Source organism: Rosa rugosa, chromosome 5 (genome assembly GCF_958449725.1).
Source record: "Rosa rugosa chromosome 5, drRosRugo1.1, whole genome shotgun sequence".
NCBI lineage: Eukaryota > Viridiplantae > Streptophyta > Magnoliopsida > Rosales > Rosaceae > Rosa > Rosa rugosa.
The window spans coordinates 135316-157642 of NC_084824.1; the positions used below are offsets into that span (position 1 = coordinate 135316).

Consider the following 22327-nt stretch of genomic DNA (forward strand, 5'->3'; position numbering starts at 1 on the left):
CTTAATTATACTATTCACATACAAGACAATAAAATACTCATTATACCTCTAATTCACTCACTACACCTCCATTCCTTTTTTTTTTTTGCATGCAACCCTAAAAAATGCCCAAAATAGATTTCTAGAACTTTAAATCATGAATCAAACGGTCATAACACAGAAATTGATCAAAAGGTCATAAATCAAATGATTAGACAATGATTCCTATGTTTCTAACCCTTCTAAAAAATGAAACGTTACAGAAATTGATATAAATAAAAAAACCCCGGAACACAAAAGAAAAAAAGCAAAGAAAGAAACACGCAGCTCATGAATGCAGAAAAAAAAAAAAAAAAAACCACCGTCTCCCACCCAAAACTCTCATCCTCCAACCAAACCTTGAACGAAGTCTAGACTAGGAACTCAATAAAAGTTTTGGAACAATTTCTTAGTCTTTAATTTGTGTTAAAACTAGGCGGAAAGGTTGTAAAGAAAATACTAGTTGATTATAATTCATTGTCTATAATTGTCATTTTATAAGAGGATATATATGTAATTCAATAATTTTAAAGATATAGAGGTCAAATGAGCAAATTTGGAAGTCCTAATAGAAATCCTCGCATGATATATGCAAATAAAAGATAGTTTGGATGGGTGCGGCCAATTGATTTGGACGAGTGACGAGCATTGTCCCTACTCCCTAATTATATCCCCCATTTTCAATCAGCTCTCATCAGCTGCAGTCTCTGGGCTTGCTGCTAGTGTCTTTATGAGTTGCAGGCTTTTATATTCACCTATCCACTGATAAATTCTGTTTCTGCAGGAATGGGGTGATCCGCGTAGAGAAGAATTCTACTATTACATGAAGTCATATTCTCCTGTTGATAATGTGAGGACAATATAATTTTTTCACTTTCATTTGGCATCATAGTATGATCATTTGAAGTATGTTTCCCATTTCTTTTATATTTAAAAAAGAAGAATAGTGATATTTTATTTTCTCCTCTACTAGCTAAAATCACCTCAAACTTCTATGTCATGAATTGTAAGCTTCAATTATTTTTGTTACCATAGTGATCTATTGGCGTTGTTTCATGCAGGTTAAGGCTCAAAATTATCCAAACATTCTTGTTACTGCTGGTCTAAATGGTAGGCACAAGATCCTAACACTTTTGCCTATGTGAACTTTAGTTTCTTCATTATGAGAATGCAAGGCATGATTCGCTTTCACATTATACATTTTGGAGATATCCCATAATCTAGTTTTATTTATTTATTTATTTATTTTATTTTTTGAAAGAGGACATCCTCCTTAGACAATTCCTTTACACTTGAGACATAATACTTGCTGTATGGTAAAAGGAACTCTTTTTTATTTAAGAAAACTAGGTCTCATGATGATTAGGGGAGATAATGTGATGCATTAATCAAACCTTAGGACGGTTTATATAGAGTATAAATACCTTACAAGCTAAACAGAAGGAAACTACATGGATTAGAAAATTCTAAAAAAAGGAACAGAAAAAACTGAAAAATAAGGTTTTGTTTGCAACTGCAACATAATAGTACTCTTCCTCAGCAACTCAGCACAATAATGTTTAGATATCTGAGAATGGGGCTTCTTGGATGGTCTGATCCCATGGATGAGGCTTCCCTTTATAGTGGACAAGAAGATTACAAATTATTATATCACATCTAACTGATGTATTCTTCTCCTATTTCATATCTGATATCAATCCATCTGAAATGCTGGATTTTATTGAAACAGATCCTCGTGTTATGTACTCGGAACCTGCTAAATTTGTGGCAAAATTAAGAGATATGAAGACTGATAAGAACATCCTTTTGTTTAAATGTGAACTGGGTGCTGGGCATTTTTCAAAGTCAGGGAGGTAATATTCTTTTGGTTATCATACTTGAAGCTATTCACCGGTAGTCTTCTCTTTTTGATTTGTTTTATTATTTGGTTTTTGGATATAACAATATCTTAGTAGGCACATGTATGACTATAACGAAACCGCAACATGTTAGGTGACTAATATCTACCTTTCATTGTCAAGATGAACTTCTTTCTTTTCTGATAATAACAATAATGACCTCCTTATAGGTAGCTTTCGGTTGTTAAATATTTGAAGACAGTTTGTGTGCAAAGTTCTAGAATTTTGTATGTGTTAAAGTTTATCATATGGATCAAGGTTTTCTAACATAATTGTCATGGCAATTCCGAATACCTATTATAAGACTGAATTTCTACTTCTAGTATCCAAATTACTATGTAAATCTCAACTTATTATGAGACCCAATATGAAAGGCTAGATTTGTGTATGCTGCTGGTAGCCTACTTCTGCATGTTCACTTTATTTGTCATCACAAAAAATTGGAACTGAAGTACTTCAGTATGCTCTTTGTTCTGAACTAACGCTGGTTTCTTCAACTATTATTGTTTGGTACAGATTTGAGAAGCTTCAAGAAGATGCCTTCATTTATTCCTTCATTATGAAGGCTCTAGATTTGATTCCTGACCTAGGGTCTGCAAAGAAATAATTCTTACAAATTATGTAACATTCTCAGCAATACGTTTTTGTTGGCAATTACTTTGTAGTTCTGTTGAATGTAACATTATTGTGTTTGAAAGTTTGAATTGGCATTTATCTTGTTGGCGACATTTTCTGTCGCCTAACTTTACTAAGACAATATTATTTAGGATTGGAAAAGTGAAGATTTAAATTCTCAAGAATTGAAATCTGGGATCCGAATCAAAGATTGTAAGTTTTGGAAAATTGCTTCTTACTGTTTTTTAGGCTATTACTCCAACTCCAAGTACACTCTTGCTGTCATATGGCTCCTGCTCGGATTGGGAAGTCCCTTTTCCACTGGCCGTCTGACCCTCAAACTGTGCCCAGCGGCCCAGCCCCCATGGGGCTTTCTTCTAATCATACCTCATTGGTGTTCTTGTTGCTTCTATTGGGCTCTAACCTCCTAAGCCTTCTTGTTCTTGTCAAATTACTGGCGTGTAATGATTCGTTTGCCGAATCAGGCCGGAGTTCATCGTGCTCAGCTTGGTCGTATTTACCAACTAATTAGCAAATCAATACATGTAAACGAATGAAAATGTAAATCTTATCCAAGGTAGGAAATTTCCCACACGGTTGAAATTCCGTGATGCACAAATGGTTGTCGATAATTTGGCAGTAATGCAACAAACAAGAACGAATACGTATGTACGTGAAAAGACTGTCCATTCATTCTTGTTGAGGATAACATCTTATCTTTTAGCAAAAGAACAACCGCAGGAACTCCACTCCAAACAGGAGAGTGGGTTTTTCATTCAAAATCAAACTTGGTCACGAGGTGATTATAAGCAAGCAAGCACTACAAGTTTGGGACGTCTCTTGAAACCAAAAAGAAAGACTCCTCCTTTCTTCAAAGACTAGTCCAAACCACGGCCTCCTCGGAATTAGTCTCTAGCTATCTGAGTAGCAGCAGCAGCAGCAACATGGGAAAGCTGTTAGAGTCTGCCCGTCCATTCTTGCGCGGTGAGCTGGAGTCGATCGACAAGAATCTGCCTTCACTTGTCAAAGTGTTGCAGTCTGTTGGAGCCGGTGAGTGCTGGCATAAGCACGGCACTTTTCTGGAGCACCTGGTAGACATCTACCGCATTCTCAAAATATGGAAGGCCCCTGATTCCGTCTGCCTCTGCGGCCTCTTCCACTCCGCTTACTCCAATTCCTATGTCAACCTCGCCATATTCGACCCTTCCACCGGCCGCGACGTCGTTCGCCGCCATGTCGGGGAGGCTGCCGAGCGCTTGATCCACTTGTTCTGCATCGTCCCAAGGCAGCCACTCATCCACGATGACCTTCTCTTCCACTACACCGACGACGAGCTCCGCGACCACCTCAAGCAATCCGAAGCGGCGGCTGTTTCTGATATGAATTGCAACTGGAGGAAGAAAGTGCAGAGTCTGGTTCCTGCTGGTGGGATCAGAGTGAAGCACATAAAGACGGGCCAAGATGTGTTGGTTTCGAGGAGGATCGTCGCGACGTTTGTGATGATGACCATGGCAGATTTCAGCGACCAACTGTTTGGTTTCCAGGACGCGCTGTTTGACAACGGAAACGGGCGGCTCGAGTTCACTGGGAACAAGTATGGAGCTCTGTGGCCTGGCGATGGCAAGCCGGGGCTCTGGATGAACTCCATTTCAAGGATGGCTGCACTCTACACGCTCCTCGTCAGGGAGGAACAAGTGTTTATTCGAGAGAGAGGTGACGCCAACCCTGACATTTCTCGAGATGAAAATATCCAACTCGTGGTGCCGCCAGTGTTTGACAACTGCACCAGGGTTTTGGATGCTGGGGAGCAATTAGCTGCCAGGGACCTCTATTGGGAAGCTGTTTGTGATTCTGATTCCGATTCTGCTTCACTGCTCAAGAGTTGCATTGAGAAAAACCCTTTCATCGGAGAGCCGCATGTGGTGTTGGGTCAGGTTTATCTGACGCAGGGAAAGTACGAGGAGGCTGAGAGAGAAGCTGAGACAGGGCTGAGGCTTCTGCTGGAATGGGCAAGTTGTTGGGACAAGAGGATGTCTTGGCAAGGATGGATTGCTTGGGCCAGGGTTCTGCTCTTGAAGGCCCAAGAAAGATCATGGCCTCAAACTTCCTGGGGCATTCTCAACTTGGGCCTCGTCGAGTAGAGCAGAGCACCCCTTTACCTGGCTTGGCTGGCAATGAATAAGTCAACATCAATCCATAAATATTGGTGTTTTTTTTTGGTCTGTTAGTAAGAAATAATTGCGTAGTTATATGATGATGCATCAGGCCGGGTCCCATTTGCATTTTGCTGTGTTGGTCCACACCCAGTGTGCCTTAAGTTGTCATTTAAGTTGTCATTTTAGCCTCATTGCTAGTGAGTAGTGAGTGATGTGTTGACAAGATTGCAACCACTTTTCAAACATTTATCGAGTTGGGAAGTGATCGAGAAGCAACAGTGATTTAAATTAAAGACTTTGAAAGAAGACATGAAATTGGGTAAACAAAGTCTTGCATATGGTAATAAGTCATCAGCCACAAAACAAAGGAGCCAAGTAAGTCAAATAAAAGAAAATTGCAGACATAAAATTTGACAAACTTCTCCCAAAAGGTTCATCTTCATCCCCACCATTCGTGATGAGCATTCCGCAGTCAATCTTTTCATACTATTAAGTGACAAATTTATTTACGACACCGTTACGGACTTTCATTGGCCCAAGAGCAGGCCCAGGCCCAGGATCAATCGGCGGCGTGAAACTTGTGGACGAAAGGGTAGCAATTCTCAGTTTCTCACTTTGTGTTTGAAAAGGTTTGCAGAGCTAAACTAACAAAGTAAAGCAAGGTAGCAGATAGATTTTGAATATAGTGCGCTCCAACGTTCAAACTGGGACTAGGATCCTCGTGATCATCAAACGGTCACAATTCGATTTTGCATGTGAATCTCTTTAAATCGGTTGAGCTCCGGCTCTGCTCTCCACTCTTCTCTACTCTACTCTACTCTATCAATCATCACATATTGTTACTATAAATATGAGACAAAAGTGTTGAGGGTCTTACAACCACATTATAATTAGCCTCAGACACACTTCCTTCCCATATGTATTCTTCATCATTAACCCTTGCTCCCTACGTGAAGTGAAGTGAAGTGAAGTACCCACAAGGAATATAACAAATCAAACCCACACTGCCATGTTTCTTTCTTGTTCACTTTGCTACTTTTCTCTGTCGCTGCTTTTTTCCATCAGCAACTTTAGTTTTTCCATCTAGCTAGCTCTGTCAGCTCAGATCCCAACTTAACTCCTCTCCTTCCCTTCCGTTCTATTGCATGACATTTTGTCTGCAAATTCTTCTCTCCTGAATCCTGATCTCGATCGATATTCTACACTCCAAAATGTTACTTGTTCTGGGCCTGACTTCCCTGAGATGGGTAATAATGCTTCTGCTGATATTGTCAGTGTCCTCCTCCTCCTCCTCCTCTTCCTCATCGTTGCCGCGGCGGAGAGAAGAAGAAGCAGCAGCAGGTGTGTGCTCACAAGCAGATAGAGCCGCCCTTCTGAGCTTCAGGGTCAGAATCGTCAAGGACACAACCGACATTCTATCTTCATGGACAGGCACAGACTGCTGCGCAGGAGGATGGGAAGGTGTCGAGTGTAACCCAGCTGGAAGGGTTACTGTCTTGCAGTTGCAGAGCCCTGCGAATAGGGGGTACATGAAGGGCACTCTCTCCCCTTCTCTCGGCAACTTGAATTTCTTGGAGGTAATGGTAATCAGTGGCTTGAAACAAATCACAGGTCCAATTCCCGACACCTTCTCCAATCTTGCTCACCTCACCCAATTGGCCCTCGAGGACAATTCCCTCCAAGGGATCATTCCTTCGGGTTTAGGCCGTTTGTCCTCCCTCCAGAGCCTCACAGTCGCTGGCAACCGTTTCAGGGGTCAGATTCCGCCAAGCCTGGGGCGTCTTACCAATCTTGTCCAACTCAACTTAGCAAGAAATTTCCTCACAGGTCCAATTCCAACCACTTTTCAAAACTTTCATGCTCTGCAGTATCTTGATCTCAGCTTCAATATGTTATCTGGGCTCATTCCAAGTTTTGTAGGGCAGCATCTTCACAACCTTACTTTCATTGACCTCTCCAATAACCAATTTTCTGGTCAAATGCCTATTTCCCTCTTCAGTTTGCCCAACCTTTTGGACTTGTCCTTGGACCATAACCAACTGACAGGGATCATTCCGGTCCAAGTTGGAGGCCTCAAATCCCTTACGAGTCTTTCCTTGAGCAATAATCACCTTAACGGTCATATTCCAGCATCCATTTCAAGTTTGCAGAACCTTTGGCACCTCAACTTGTCCAGAAATGGGTTTTCAAGTCCTTTACCAGAGACTTTTGCTAGGGGCATCCCTTCTCTGTTGTCAATAGACCTTTCTTACAACAATCTCAGTCTAGGGACTGTTCCAGATTGGATCAGAAGCCGGCAACTTAGAGATGTTCATCTTGCCGGTTGTCAACTGAGAGGAACCCTCCCAAGCTTCACAAAGCCCGAGTCTTTGAACTCCATAGACTTGTCGCATAACCAATTTACTGATGGAATTTCAAAGCTCAACCTCACTAGCATGTCAAGCTTGCAGAGCCTCAAGCTCTCAAACAATCAACTCAAGTTTGACCTTTCAGAAATTAAATTGCCAGACACCATTTCTCTAGTTGATTTACACTCAAATCAGCTCCTTGGATCTCTCTCGAGGATCTTAAGTAACAGGGGAAGCAGCTTTAGCTTTTTGGAGGTTTTAGATGTATCAAACAATCAAATTTCAGGTGGCATTCCAGAGTTTAGACAAGGCTTGAGGCTTAAAGTAGTCAACATAGGAAGCAATAAGATTGCTAGTCACATCCCCATTTCAGTTTCAAACCTGATTCAACTCGAAAGGTTTGATATCTCAAGAAACCAGATAACAGGCACTATTCCCACAAGTTTGGGTTTGTTGGGGAAACTTCAATGGCTTGACCTCTCCATCAATGGACTCACCGGAAAAATCCCAACAAGCTTATTGGGTATTCAAGGTCTGAGACATGCAAGCTTCAGGGCAAATAAGTTATGTGGAGAGATCCCAGAAGGGAGACCATTCAACATTTTTCCTGCAGCTGCTTATCTCCACAATTTGTGCTTATGTGGCAAGCCTCTACCACCTTGCAGAGGAAAGAATCAAAATAACAAGCAGAGAAGAATGACTCCAGAAATAGAAATGAGCCAGTAAAATGCTGACTCACTTGCCCAAGATTTGCGCACAGTACTATTGGAGCATCTTGTTGATGAGATATAAGCAAGAGCTAGTCAACTGTTATCCATATTTATAGCTATCTTATTCATTGCCTTCATCTCTTCATTTAATTTAAGGAAAATCTAAGACAAATTGTTTCCAAACATTAGAGGAGAATACCTCCCAAAAAATATAGAAATAATTTGATTCAAGAAATGCCCCATAAGGGGCCAGCAGAGTGACCATGACCTAAAATAATCACACTCAGGTTGCATCAAAATATATGATCGAGTCATGGCAACAGACATTTTTCATAATGATTCCAACCCATGTGTTGATGCAAGTTAAGCTCCCAAACATTCCATTATAAAGCATAGGACTAACAAAACTGTCATTACATACAAAGAGAGATTGGATGGAATGCCAACTAGTAAATTAGCAGCCAAGAAACAATGGAAAAGATGAGCAATATTCAGGAATCAAGTGACTACAGAAATGGTTCAGGGAGCAGCCCAAGTAACTATCTAGACTAGATGATATAACCCTCAAGTAGGAGACCAATACTAGCTTAAGAATTTACGAGCACCCAAATATGCATTTTACTCGTTTTCAAATACAGAAGACATTAAACTTAAGAAGACAAAATATACTACTCCCCATCTGATGCTTCCTCCACTTCCTTCTCTGGTGCTTCCTTTTCTGAAGCTTCCTCTACTTCCTTCTCTGGCACTTCCTTTTCTGAAACATCTTCAGCTTCACCCTGAATAACCACAAAAGAAATTCAAAACAAAAATAAGAAAATAGCAACCAGAATAATACATCAAAGAATGGCAGACTGGTTTGAGAATGAACAATAGTGAGACTTACTTCAGCATCATCAGCTTCAGTCTCTAAGGTCTTTTTGTACTCATCTTTAAGCTCAGCAGCTTTGTCCATATACGGCTTCTTCTCCTACACACATGATATGAAAGATTGAGAATTTACAAGATTGACGATTTCCAGTCTGATACCCCAACAGTACGTTTTGAGGCCAAGGAAACCAGAAGCAATAACTAGACACTAACCTCATCAGTCATAAGTTTCCACTTTTCACCACCCTCCTTTGCAACCTAAACTCAATTAGGAGGATCAAAATTAATTAGTTCCCAAATACTCCAACAATGACATACAATAATGAAGTGCTAAATTCCAGGAGAGTTTACCATCTTAACACCCTTGGAATCAGGATTAGCTTCCTTGTAGGCTTTCCTAAAATCATTCCTGAAAAATATGCAAGGTCCCATCACGTACTAGTGGTGGCTCTATAAAAATTGACAACCACATACACATAGGCACGCAGAGAGGAGACAAGGTTTAGTGAGATTTACATGAATAGGAAGAAGGCAGTGAGAGGGCGCTTGGGTGCATTTGGATCCTTGCTCTTGTTCGCTTTGTCAGTCTTGGCTCTCTTGGCATTTGGTTGTGATGATGTACTGGATTTCTTCCTGCACAGAAAAGGAATCAAAATCAGAAGATACATACATCCACCGAAAAGCAAGTGGAAAATGAGGAATACCTCTCTGTGGAAGGCTTCTTAGTCACTTCACTGGGCTTTTCCACGACTTGAGCCTCTGAACATGGATATAATAATAAGCGAACTTAGAGCAGCACAACACTCACAGGAAAATTGAATTGAGAAACATACATACATACATACATACATACAAGGAATCCAAACTCACCCAGGTTGGTCTTGATTTTGGCATCGAGGCTACAATTGTGAAAGCTTATGAGCGCCACTGGGACATTCTTTTGGCATCCATCGCTGCAAATGAATTTTGATTAATCTAACTACCTACACATCTGGATATATAGTAAGAGCCAGATCTATATCATATAGGTCCATTAAATTGATCAATTACTTTCTTATATAAGCAAACATAAGCTGATCTGCTAAATCAATAATTAATTGTAAGGGTTTCGTTCCTCTTCCTTGGGGAAATGAAAATTACAAAGAGAGTGAATGAGAGAGAGCTGACTAATACCATCTGGCAAAAGCACTGCCATCTTTGCCGCGAAGGAGACAAGGCCCAGCCGAGTCCTCCGCCGTGGCCTCCACCCTCTTCCTCGACCTTGTTGGGTTCGATTTGATTGACCCGCTTCCCATTTCTTCACTCTTCCTTTTCTTCTATCAATCAATATGGATATATGCTTAGTGAAAGCCACCGGTATTAGCTTATATGCATTACATATTCGGGTTTGAATTTGGAAGAAAACCCAAGAGAGGGAAATTTTGGGATTTGGAATCCCGCGATTTCTTTCGACTTTGAGGACCCCGCCTTTTATTTCGTTTCCCGCGGATCCATAGACTCGTCTTTATCGCGCTTTCCCCACTTTGTGTCTAGATTTCGTACCCAACAAGGTCTGGCTTCGCCTTTTGGACTCAGAATGCCATCAAGTTCTTTCTTTCATGCATCTACAGCGGGCTTCTCCACATTTTCGGTTTTATTCTGCGGCCCATTTTGTTTTTTTTTTTTTTTTTTCCTTTAATCCAAGTTTATGAACTCATAAGACATCAGAAACTCACCTTCAATGTACGTGGTAAAGTTTTGAGTGAAAAGTTATTTTCTGAGTCAAATTGTCTAAAAGTTAACAAATTTTAACTTTTCTTCTAATAGTGCTAGCATTTTTTTTTAAGTAAAACTAGCAACATGCCCGCGTTTCTCGCGGGTGACACTGTGTTAAAGGAAAATGGTCAACTAAAAGGAATTTTTGAACATAGAATAGTAGTGATTTGGCTATTTTTAATTTCAATTTACACTTTTATCTATTTATATTTTATTGACCTAATTTAATAATTATGTTATGAAAGGGTATTATAGACACTTCAAAATTTGGTGAAGCTCTTTGACACCAAAAGAGGGCCTCCATTTATAGTAGTAGAGATGAGGTCATTCTGCTATTAAAATTGAAAAATACAACGATACGATGAAAAAATACATCAAGGAAGAAATAAACAGTACGAAAGAAAAAGATGCAAAAAAAAAAGATACAAGGAAATATTAATATAGTAAGAGCAATAACGTCTAAACGCATATCTGATTTTACACTACATATTGCAACCGTGTAGTGAACTGGGTAGTCAGTGGTTTGACTATCCATGCAAATCCAACGCATAAAATGACAAAAGTCAATTCAACACATAATAGAGGCAATCTTCCACCCAAATATCAAAATCGACTAAGGGTGTCAGAACATGGCCATGTTGACAGATGATCTTTCACGAACAAATACCATAAATCTAGGTCCCAAATCCAATACCAATAACAAGTAAGGGCCCCAAGCCATTCCAAAAATTGAAAAACAACCCAACAAAAAGAGTGGGCCAGAGTCCAAGCCTAACATTGAGAGTGGGTCGGACTCTAAGCCCACAACCTGCTCGGATCCTAAATATAGATCCTCTAGCTCTGGTTCCAAACCCGATACATGTGGCTTACCACCCAATTCCACCGCATGCAAGACAAGTCCGGCACTACCTCTACCTCAACTGCATCTCCATCACCACCATTAAGTCGTAACCAAAATACAACCAAGCAATCAACATCTAATCGAAGGACCTCGTTTCCAGCCTTCTAAAATCTCAGATACTGCATCCCCTGAGGTCGCTTCCACCGTAACCCGCACCACCACGACAGTTAGCCTCATGCCAACACCAGAAGACGATCGACGCCAGTTCATCCACCATAGCAGAACCTCCATCGAAACTCATCCACATGCACCAACAACTGACACCACAAATCATCAGCCCCAGCGAAAGAAAACAAACAAAAAAATGGCAGGCCAAGACCTGTAGATTCATCTATGGTTATGGACGAGGTATAGGAGTTGCGTCCACTGCAGATAATGGCTCTCACAATTGGATGACTAAATGGGAAGAAAGAATTATTACATTTTTTAGTCTAACTTAACATGAAACTTCTTAAACAATTCAGAAAACTAATAATGTTAGCTATTTCTAAGATAAGCGAAAAAGAATGGTACATGCGACATTGCGACTGTTTAACTTTTTTATTATTTTATCTCTCATCTCTAACTAAATTTAGGTAGAGATTTTAACAAAAGTTAAATTTGACGTTCATGGAGGTGTTTTGTTGGAATGGTAATTAGTCAAATTTTTAACTTTTTGTTGAAATAGTTAGTTTACTATAAATGTCCAATGTGATCGGTTATAAAAATAATAATAATAATAAAATAAAAACTCCAAGAAGTAGTTATATTGGTGCGGAAAAATTCGATAAAAGATCTTCTCACCTGCTTTGTTGTTGAATAGAGTAAGAGTGAAGACTTATTACTCAAGAGGTTGTCCTAACTAGGGGTGGGCGCTGGTCGAGTCGGATCGGTTTTGGGTCAAAACCGCATCCGACCCGTATTCTTCGGTGGGCAGACTTTTAGGACCGAAAACTGATTGTTAATGGGCTGCCCCGAAAAATTCGGGTGACCCGAATTTCAAGTCAGCCCGGTTCGGTTTCGGTTCAAGTCGGCGTCGTCGCTCATCGTCGTTGGTCGTCGTACTTGGTAGGCGGCGTTGTGTAGAATTGCAAATCGAAGGTTGAAGGTCGGGCTCGGCATTGTGCGGAACTGCGGATCGAAGGCGTTGGTAGGCGGCGTTGGTAGGCTGAAAGTCGGGCTCGGCTTTGTGCATATCGAAGGTGTTGGTAGGCAGCGTTGGTCGGCGGTTGTGTGAGAGTGGTTGTCGAGAGAGATGAGAGGCTTTCCCTTTAGCTTTGAGGTTAAGGACTTTGGCTTTTCTACAAGATAAGAGGGGTTCGAAAGCTGGTGTGGTGGTGGTGGTATGGTGGCGGTGAACTGGTGGTGGTGTTTGTTCCTTAAACTCCAAAGCCCAGAAGAGACAGATGAGACATTTTAGAAAAGAGAGAGAGAGAGAGAGAGAGAGAGAGAGAGAGAGAGAGAGAGAGAGAGAGAGAGAGAGAGAGAGAGAGAGAGAGAGAGAGAGAGAGAGAGAGAGAGAGAGAGAGAGAGAGAGAGAGAGAGAGAGAGAGAGAGAGAGAGAGAGAGATATGAGAGGCCGAAAGAGACGAGAGGAGGAATGAGAGTGTAGGGTTTTCTTCTAAGGAGAGGGACCAGGTGTAACATGTTCTATGTGTAACCTGATTTCAGCCAATAAGAATTAGACAACCATTAAAAATATTATTAATTTAAATAAAAACTAATATAATTTAAATAAAAGTTATAATATTAATTATCCGGACCGGTTCGGTTTTTTTCGGCCGGTTTACTCAATGAACCCGGTCCCGAACTGGAGAAATCCGGTCCGGTTCGGTCAAGTCATTTTTTCCCCCTTATTTCATCCAGTTCGGTCCCCGAGCCGGTTCGGCCTGTTTTGGACCTCCGGTTCGGTTTCTGCCCACCCCTAGTCCTAACACCCTCGGGATTTGGATCATGTTGGCAAGTTAGTTTAGAAGATTTGGGGGAGGGGGTTTGTTGGTGCGGAAAAATTCAATAAAAAATCTCCTCACCTACTTTACTGATTGAAGTGAGAGTGAAAGCTTTATGGTCAATGTCTTCAGGCTCTACGAATTTGGATCGGTGTAGGCAAACCAAATTGGAAGAAAAACGAGGTACCTGGAAAAGATACTCCAATGCCTGAGTCAGTGATTGTCTAAGGTGTAGAAGGTATAAATGGGAATGACTGCTTACCCCAAATGTTTCACTTCACAAAGTATTTATAGGCAAGCTCGAGTGAATATCACGACTAATGCGCATAGTGATATGATTGGTCTGCAAGTCATACGTTAGTGGATCCATTACACCACTCTTAAGACAATGGTGGGAAGTGCTTCTTGAGTGTTATGGATTCGGTTGAGCTGACTATTTCCACTAACTGGTTTCGCTTTATTTAGATCCACCTCGAGAGGATTTCTCCTACATGGGATATGAACTTCTTCGCGCTCCCCAAATAGATTGGCTCGTCTCTTCATTTCACCTCACTTAGGTCAGTCTCGAAAGAATTCTTCCTTATTTGGATTGTCTTCGAGGGGATTTACCTCACTTAGGTTGGCATTGAAAGAATTCCACCTTCCTTGGATTGGCTTCAAGGGGATTTAGCTCACTTAGTTCGGCTTCAAAAGAATTTTACCTTATTTGGATTGGCTTCGAGGAGATTTACCTCACTAACTTGGATCAGCCTTGAAGAGATTTCACCTTACTTAGATTGGTCTCGAGGAGACTTATCTCACTTGGATCCACCTTAAAGGGATTTCACCTTACTTGAATTGATCTCGAGAGGAATTCACTTAGAGGAGTTTTCCTTAAACAAGTTGGGTTGCTTTTCTTTTAGTCCATTATGTGACTAAAACCATTCCTGAAATTTCCACCCCCACGTAAGGTACTTATAAAAGATTCTCTTATGCCTAAATTAGTGTGTTTAAGCTGTAGTAAGTGTAATTGATATTAATTGCTTAGCTTGGTTGTTCATCTTACCAAATATTTATAAGTGAGTTTAAGCAGATATCTTGGCTAATGCGCGTAGTGGTGTGTAAATTCTACAAGTCACACGTTAGTGAATTCATAACATCACAAACTGGGTTTGTCTTTTAGACCCGCAGACTTAGGAATCACGTGGGGGATGGCTTCCCACTTTCTACGGATCGATTCAGTTGGCATGCTGGCTGATTTCGTCTTATCCGAATTTCAGATCCACTTCGAGAAATTTCTCAAATAGATTGGGTCGCCTCTGTCAACTTAATTATTAACTATAATCAAATTTAGCCTTATCCAGATCCACCATTCTAAGGGCAAGTTCACCCGTTGGGTCACCAGGTCACGGTCACCAGGTCACCAGGGCAGGAAACTATTCACTGCCACTGGATCTTTGCTTCCACCCGTTGGGTCAGGGTCACCAGTCAGTTACTGTTCATCAAATATTTTATTAATTTTTTTTTGGAAAATGAGAAATGTATGATGTAAATAAATAGTATTGATAAACAATTTGAAAATGCAACTAAAGAAAATTTTATTGGTAGACAAATTATATGTCCACCGACAATTTTTTGTTTTTGTTTTTTTTTTTTAACACCACCGACACTTAGTTTTTATGTTTTTAATTATGTTTGTGTGGTTTCATTTAGCTTTTCATTTGTAAGGGTATTATTCAAATAATATTTCATTTCATCAATCTAATATTACATAAGTGAAAAACCAAGCATTGGAATCATAGGTCCATAATTAAAAACCAAGCATTGAAAAATCAAGTTTTTTTTTTTTTTACCTCTGCAAACTAGGAATTATAGGTCCATAATTATCCACCGTCTGATCCCTTCATTATCATAAGCAACGGTCCAGATTTGTGGACCGTTGCATTCAAATTCCCAATTGCAGCCAACGACTACATGCCACGTCTCCAGCCGCACGCCAAAAGGTTGGCTCGCACGCTCCTGCACGGTCCTGCACGCTTGTCGGCGCTACGTGACAAGCGATTGGCTCCCACTCCAGCTTGTCGGCGCGTCTCCCCTCTTCTCTTCTTCTTGGGCCAGCCTGGCAGCCTGGGTCACGGCCTCAGTCACCATGGTGCCCGAGATGGTGCCCTGGGCCTCCCCCTGTAGTCTTGCCCCAGATCCGGTGGAAGGATGAACAGTCCGAAAATCCTCCCCCCAGCCTCCTTTTGACGTGGTGCCCGGGCAAGAACAAGCCCGGTGAACTTGCTCTAAGTGGATTCGTTTTCGAGGGAATTTCTTGAACAAATTGGACTACATCTCCTCCGATCCATCTCCTGATTAAAAACTCATTATTTTACATTTTTTTTTTATTAAAGCCATTTCAATATTTTACCTCCCTCAAGTTATACGATCTTAAGTATAAATTTAAAAAAAAAAATCACTAAATTGGAGGTCTTAATTGTTCACTAAATTTTGTTAAACAAATACAATTTGGCAAGTACATTTTTCAATTGCCCTAATGACCGATTGAGTTTATTTTTGAGGATTTTCTTTTCTTTTCTTAATGCATAAAAAAAAGTTTACTTCATATGAATTTTTTAGAACTGGCTAGCTAAATTAACTTTTAGCTATTTCAGTTAAAAAATGATTAGTATTTTTTTTAGGATTAATTTCAGTTTACCCCCCTGAGGTTTGGGGGTGTCATCATTTCACCCCCTCTACTTTCAATTTTGATTTTTTACCCCCCAAACTTTCCAATTTCAATCAGCCGTGTCCAATTTCTCCTATTTCATCCAAATTGGACGTTAACTCTGACCTTTGAGGGCTAAAATGGTCATTTCAAGACCAAAAAAATAAAAAAAATAAAAAAAAAACTTTTTTTTTTTTTTTTTTCTGTTTTTTTCGTTTTTTTTTTTTTTTTTTTTTGTCTTCAACCTATACACCACAAGTTATAATAGGTTTATAAAAACAAAAAAAATACTCTAGGTGGTTGAAAGCCGCTCGCTGGTCTACGATATTTGTGATATATCTCCGATAAAGTGAAGAATTTTAGGATATATCCCCAATAAAGTGAAGAAATATCTGTGTAAAATCATTTTTTGTCTACGATATTTGTGATATATCTCCAATAAAGTGAAGAATTTTAGGATATATCCCAAATAAAGTGAAGAAATATCTGTAAAAAATGATTTTACACTTTATCTGTAAATATTTGTATATCCCCAATAAAGTGAAGAAATATCTGTGTAAAATCATTTTTTACAGATATTTATTTACAGATAAAGTGTAAAATTATTTTTTACAGATATTTCTTCACTTTATTGGGGATATATCCTAAAATTCTTCACTTTATCGGAGATATATCACAAATATCGTAGACCAGCGAGCGGCTTTCAACCACCTAGAGTATTTTTTTGTTTTTATAAACCTATTATAACTTGTGGTGTATAGGTTGAAGACAAAATAAAATAATAATTAAAAAAAACGAAAAAACAGAAAGAAAAAAAAAATGTTGTAGAGAAACTGAAATTGAGAGGAAATCGCTGTGTCTTCTCATTGATAATAGGGGCCTCTTTATATAGAGGATTACAATGCATAGAGTCTGAATCATACAAGGAAAGATAATCTCTAGATTCTTCTAATTAAACCCTATTACCACTAGGTCAAGTAACCTAAAGTTTAGGCTAGACACAAATTAGGGTTTTACTTGAACACTCCCCCTTGTGTTGCCCAAACGCGGTGCTTCTCTCGTTGCCTCATTAAAAACCTTGCCGAGTAACAAAAACCTAGTGGGACAAAAATAACCTCGGTTTAAGGGGAAAAAGAGCACAACACACCCTTCACATTTCGAGACCATACATGTAAACATCTCCCCTGATGTCTGCATCTCCCCCTGATGACGGTCATGGGAGTTCGGATAACTTCCGTAAACAATGCTACCAATATGTTCCTCGAAAGTGGAATTTAGGCAATGACTTAATGAGCAAGTCTGCCACACTGTCCTCAGATTGAACCTAGTTCACTTTGATCTTTAGGAGAGTTTGTTGTTGCTGATTATCCTTGGTGTTGTCGCTTTTGATGCAGCATTGCTTCAAAATAAGCAGGATTATCCTATATGCTCGTAGGCTCATATGTGGTAGACTTCAAACCATAATTGTTCGAACATGCGTAACTATGGATCCAATCCATATACATTCACGAATCACTTCGTGAAGAGCAATAATCTCTGCATTGTTCGAAGATATAGCGACTAGGGTCTATTCTGTAGATCTCCAAGATATCATGGTCTTTACCCATGGTGAGAACTTAACCAGTTTGAGAATGACCTTTGAGTGGGTCAGAGAAATACCCAATATCAGCAAAACCTTCCAAAACATATGTCGTTTTGGGATGGGGATAATGGACGCATGCCAGTGTTGGCGGCGTTTCTGGTGTGTGATGGGTCCGAATCCATCATTTTCTTTATAGGGATAAAACATGCCCATATCAATCGTACATCTCAAGTACCGAAATATATATTTTACACCAATCCAATGGCGTCGCGTTGGCGCAAAGCTATACCTTAGCTAACAAGTTCACTTCAAATGAGATGTCCGGTCTTGTGCATTAAGTACAATAATACACCTATTGTACTCAAGTAAGACACTCCTGCCTCTAGCACATCTTCGTCATCATCCTTTGGACGAAAAGGATCATTTTCAGGATCAAGACTACGAACGATCATGGGGGTGCTTGAAGGCTTGACCTTGTCAAAATGCCTAAGCATCTATCAACACGGTGCTCAAGTTCCAAACCGAGGCATAATCGTGTTCTCCCAAAATCCTTCATCTCAAACTCGGATATCAAGTGTTCAGCGGTTTCCCTTAACTCTTTAAGGGCTTCCAATGAAGATCATGTCCAACATGAACCGCGATAGAATCCGAAACTTGTTATGGAAACGCGTGGGCATATCCCTTCCCAATCAAGTAGTCATCTTAGTGAGCGTTTCAACCTTATTGTAAACGCGTTCCGTGGTCCAGAGCCACTTGACTTGGATAAATGAAGTTCACCATGAACCTTCATGTATATTCCGTATCTAGATCCGCATAGAGATACGTGTTGACCACATTTGTAAGCTGCATGTTCAGTTATTTGGAAACTATCAAACTGACAAGGTAGTGAAGTACAATGACATCCATTACGAGAGAATATATCTCATCGTAGTCGATTCCAGGGGCGTTTTGTGAGAAACCTTACGCCATAAGGCGAGATTGCCATCTCTTTTTCTCATCACGCTTTCTAACGAAGACCCATTAGTCAATAGGTTTTATGTTAGGAGGTGTTGGCATCACCGGCTCAAAAATCTTCCTCTTCGTTAGAGAATCCTACTTAACCTGGATCGCATATTTCCATTTAGGCCAAATCTCTCTACGTTGACATTCATTCATCAACAGAGCATGGTTCGATATCATTTGACTCAACAAACTCATGCGCAACTACATCATCAATTATGATGGAGTTTCTATCCCACGTCTCATGTACACTAGTGTAAGTTTCATAGAGCTCTATATTCTCAGGAATAGGTTCTGATGTTGAGGCGTCCCACAACGATAACCTGGACCCGGAAGATACTCATTAGACGGATTTTGAGTGTCGATGATCAAAGGATTGGAGTGTGCCAAAGCATCCTTCGAACCCACGGGCCTCCCACGCATCCTAGCTGGGGCCATGGCCTGTAACGCCAAAGTGTCACTCTCTATGGCGTTGGCGCCTGCCTACCTCTATGTAGGGTGGCACTACGTCCTCTCGTAGGGACGTCCATCCTTGCAGGCATGTTAATTTGCAACATATTTGTGTGATCTCGTCACTTTAACAGGGATCGAGATGAGACATAGTGGGCACAGACTACGACAATTTATGTCGTTCCTGTTGAACATTCGTGTTCTTATCTCCCTCTAACGACGGTAAGACTGTCTCATCAAAGTGACATCCGTAAATCTAGCGGTAAGGAGATCGCCTAGCAAGGGCATTAAGTAGCGGACGATTGTTGGAATCTCAAATCCAACGTAGTTGGCCATTCGTTTGTAAGGACCCATCATAGAGCGTTGTGGCGGCGCAATTGGCACATAAGTGGCACACTCAAAGATGCGTAAGTACGATACTTGTACCCAATCACTAGCTGTAACGCAGAGGTAGATTGAGTGGCGGTGGGTCGGAGACGAATTAACATAGCTGCATGCGATATTGCATTACCGTACCCCAAGCGGATATAAGGAGAATGGTGCGCATTACCAATGTCCTGACTACCATCGTAGTCGTTTTCGCAAGATCATTTGGGTGTGTCCATGAGAATATGATGTCCAACATCAATCCCATTACAATATCCATCGAAAGTCTTCGATGTAAACTCTCTAGCATCGTCAAGTCCAATTGACGGAATAGGATGATCCGGGGAGTGAGCCCGTTGTCATATGATATTTGCTAGGAGTGTAGCATAAGTAGCATTACAAGTGGACAATGGCACAACACGTGACCAGCATGTTTGCGTTTCAACCAACATCATGAGATATTTAAACGTCCGCAAGTTGGTTGAACTAGTCCACAGAATCCCTACGGATTCTATGTAAGAACATAATGAGTATTTTCATATCCTTTGCATAGGATGGTCTCAGTCCTAATTTCCCTAAGGAACGGTCTTTGTAAAACAAGCGAGAGGCTTTAGGCAACCAATGAGAATTTTGGTTGGGCCTGAGCGTTTGAAACACTATTTGAAGCAAGTTGGTGATTGCTACATCACCTGGGGCGTCATCACCATGATGTACGTTATCCGTGGCGTCATGGATAAGGACTATGCCAGCCCTAGGCTGGTGGTGGACTGCAGCGACGGCAGTCACAATTAGTCTAGGAATCAACTGTTGATTCATGCTTCATTTCGCTCGAGAAAATAGATGTCTGTGTGAAGTCTTTAGTAGACGGATCATCATATCATGACTAGGATGACTTATCCTGTCATGACAAAGCCAATATGTGTCTAAATCTAAGAGATCTTCTCTCATAACTTTTATTGGATTTAATAGCTCGGATATTGACATAGAGTCCACTAGAGAGACACATAAACTTCTCTAAGATGCGCCTTTGTTCGCAATCATTAGAGGTATTGCAAAGGAACTCATTTTCGTTCTCTACATGCGTTTTCGCATGGAATCCGTTGGCTATTCATAGGTGCGATTGGCCCTAGAAGCGTAGAGAGTTTCTGTGACAGTAATTAAGGTGCCATTTGGCAAGTGGAACTTGGGCTATTCCATGTCCTTGAATTAATACCGATGGCCGGCCATCGTAGTCACAAAAGTCATGTGCTCAGAATCAAAATGGAGTCATAAAGAACTTGAAATTTTATTCATAAGCCAACGGAGTTACATCATTGTCTCTTGGAAAAATAAAGACTTAAACAGAATTGGCGATCTATTGATCCCAGCCAGATTTGTAGTCTTCAACCCTTCACTCTAGATCATCTTCTTGATCTTTTTGTTCCATATAGTGAGCTTCTCTTGCTTTACAATATGCTTTGTAGGCGGTGACAAGTACGTTCTTCACGAGCTCTACAAATGTGTGCCCAATGATCATACACTCCACATCGAGAACATACATCTCTTTGCTCAAACTCCATTGATTGAGGCGCTTTGAAAGCATCATTTAGATGGCTCTTAGTGTTGGTGGCGCTACCAACATGGCCAGAGGCGTTGCCTCCCTCTCTCTTTCCACGTTGACCTATTCGGTTCCGTATTCGCCTATATTGGCGGTTACCTTCCCAAGTAGAGCGATTATATGGACCAGAACATCCAGAAGTATCCCTAAGGTTAGGGTTTCGCTCTTGGCGCCTTCTCTTAGGGGCGCGAGTGCGACTATAATTGGATTTCGGAATATGCTCTATTTCCACGGATCTCGAATTATAGTTCTTCACAAGGATGTTGTCATGATTTTCAGCGACATTCATAGCTCCAATGAGCTCATGAAACCTTATGATCCATCCTGCAGCAACATCGATTCGATAGTTCTTAGCAACCATCAATGCAGAGACGGGGAAGGTAGAGAAAGTCTTCTCAATCAACATCGCATTTGTGATCTCTTTACCACAAAATTCCATTAAGGATTTAATGCGAAGTGCTTCCGAGTTGTAGTCAAGAACTGACTTGAAATCACAGAAGTGGAGGCTATGCCATCTCACTTATAGGTCTGGAAGCAGGGAGTCACGGACGTTGCCAAATCTATCTTCGAGTGAGACCCACAACCTTCTGGGGTCTTCTTCATTCATACACTCGTACTGGAGCGAAACATCCATATGACGAGTCATTAGGATGATGACTTTCACCTTATTTGCCTCTAAGGTTGCTCTATTTGCTTCCAAAGCTTGAGCTTGCTCAACAGTTAGCACGTCCTGGCTAGGCTCGAGAATCGTATCCAGGATTCCATCGGCCTTGAGATGCTGGCGGACATCACGAACCCACTTGTGATATTCAGAGCCAGTTGTTCCCAATGGAGCAAAGTCCAATTTGTTCAGGTTACTCATCCTGAAAGAGAACAAGAAAAAGGGTTAGTTTCGGAGCGGAAAAAGCTACCACGAAAAATATAAAATTTCTGAGCGTAGTCTATTCCAAGAAATTAGGAATTTCTGAGCGTAATTGCTTCCAAGAAATTCAATTCCAAGAGGTATTAGATTAGATCGAAACAATGACGTAAGTGGTCGATCATAAATTCTCTACAAACTCTAAGTTTGGAGATCTCAACAAGCTCTAAGCTTGGAGTGAGCACGAACCCCCACATTTCGGCTTAATTTGGTCTCCCCTATGATGAAGAAAGGGGGGTAGAAAAAGGGAGGTTGCAAGTCCCTGAAAAAGAAGATAAATTAAATGTAAAAACTCTAAAAGACGGGAACTTTTAGAAAAAATACCTCGAAATAGGTCGCCGGAAAAGTTGGCCGGAAAAAGTGGTCGGAAAAAGTAGCCGGAAAAGCAGTTGACCGACGTTGACCTGTAGTTGACTGACGTTGACCTGGGAGCTGACGTGGCAGTGGGTCCCCCTTGCTGACTAGGCGTGGGTCCCCTTTGATGACTTGGCGCGGGTTTGAATGTTGACGTATCATGGTCCCTCTT

At 40.8% G+C, this 22327-nt stretch overlaps 4 protein-coding genes across 4 annotated transcripts; 3 read left to right on the forward strand and 1 right to left on the reverse strand.

The window, feature by feature from the left end:
- Positions 1–368: 368 nt before the first annotated feature.
- Positions 369–2693, forward strand: LOC133710288 (uncharacterized). The gene is made up of 4 exons (XM_062136324.1): positions 369–868; positions 1080–1128; positions 1748–1871; positions 2433–2693. The coding sequence occupies exons 1-4, from the start codon at positions 842–844 to the stop codon at positions 2521–2523; spliced, it is 291 nt and encodes a 96-aa protein (XP_061992308.1). The 5' UTR covers positions 369–841; the 3' UTR covers positions 2524–2693.
- Positions 2694–3282: 589 nt separating this feature from the next.
- On the forward strand, positions 3283–4932 carry LOC133710287 (uncharacterized). The gene has a single exon (XM_062136323.1). It carries the CDS (start codon positions 3476–3478, stop codon positions 4670–4672), a length of 1197 nt encoding a protein of 398 aa, XP_061992307.1. The 5' UTR covers positions 3283–3475; the 3' UTR covers positions 4673–4932.
- A 363-nt stretch (positions 4933–5295) lies between these two features.
- Positions 5296–7917, forward strand: LOC133712617 (MDIS1-interacting receptor like kinase 2-like). The gene has a single exon (XM_062138729.1). It carries the CDS (start codon positions 5899–5901, stop codon positions 7759–7761), a length of 1863 nt encoding a protein of 620 aa, XP_061994713.1. The 5' UTR covers positions 5296–5898; the 3' UTR covers positions 7762–7917.
- A 258-nt stretch (positions 7918–8175) lies between these two features.
- Positions 8176–10136, reverse strand: LOC133712618 (high mobility group B protein 7-like). The gene is made up of 8 exons (XM_062138730.1): positions 9789–10136; positions 9486–9568; positions 9320–9374; positions 9132–9248; positions 8967–9024; positions 8829–8873; positions 8632–8715; positions 8176–8524 (listed from the first exon to the last, which is right to left on the reverse strand). Exons 1-8 carry the CDS (start codon positions 9908–9910, stop codon positions 8414–8416), a joined length of 675 nt encoding a protein of 224 aa, XP_061994714.1. The 5' UTR covers positions 9911–10136; the 3' UTR covers positions 8176–8413.
- Between the last annotated feature and the right edge of the window lie 12191 nt (positions 10137–22327).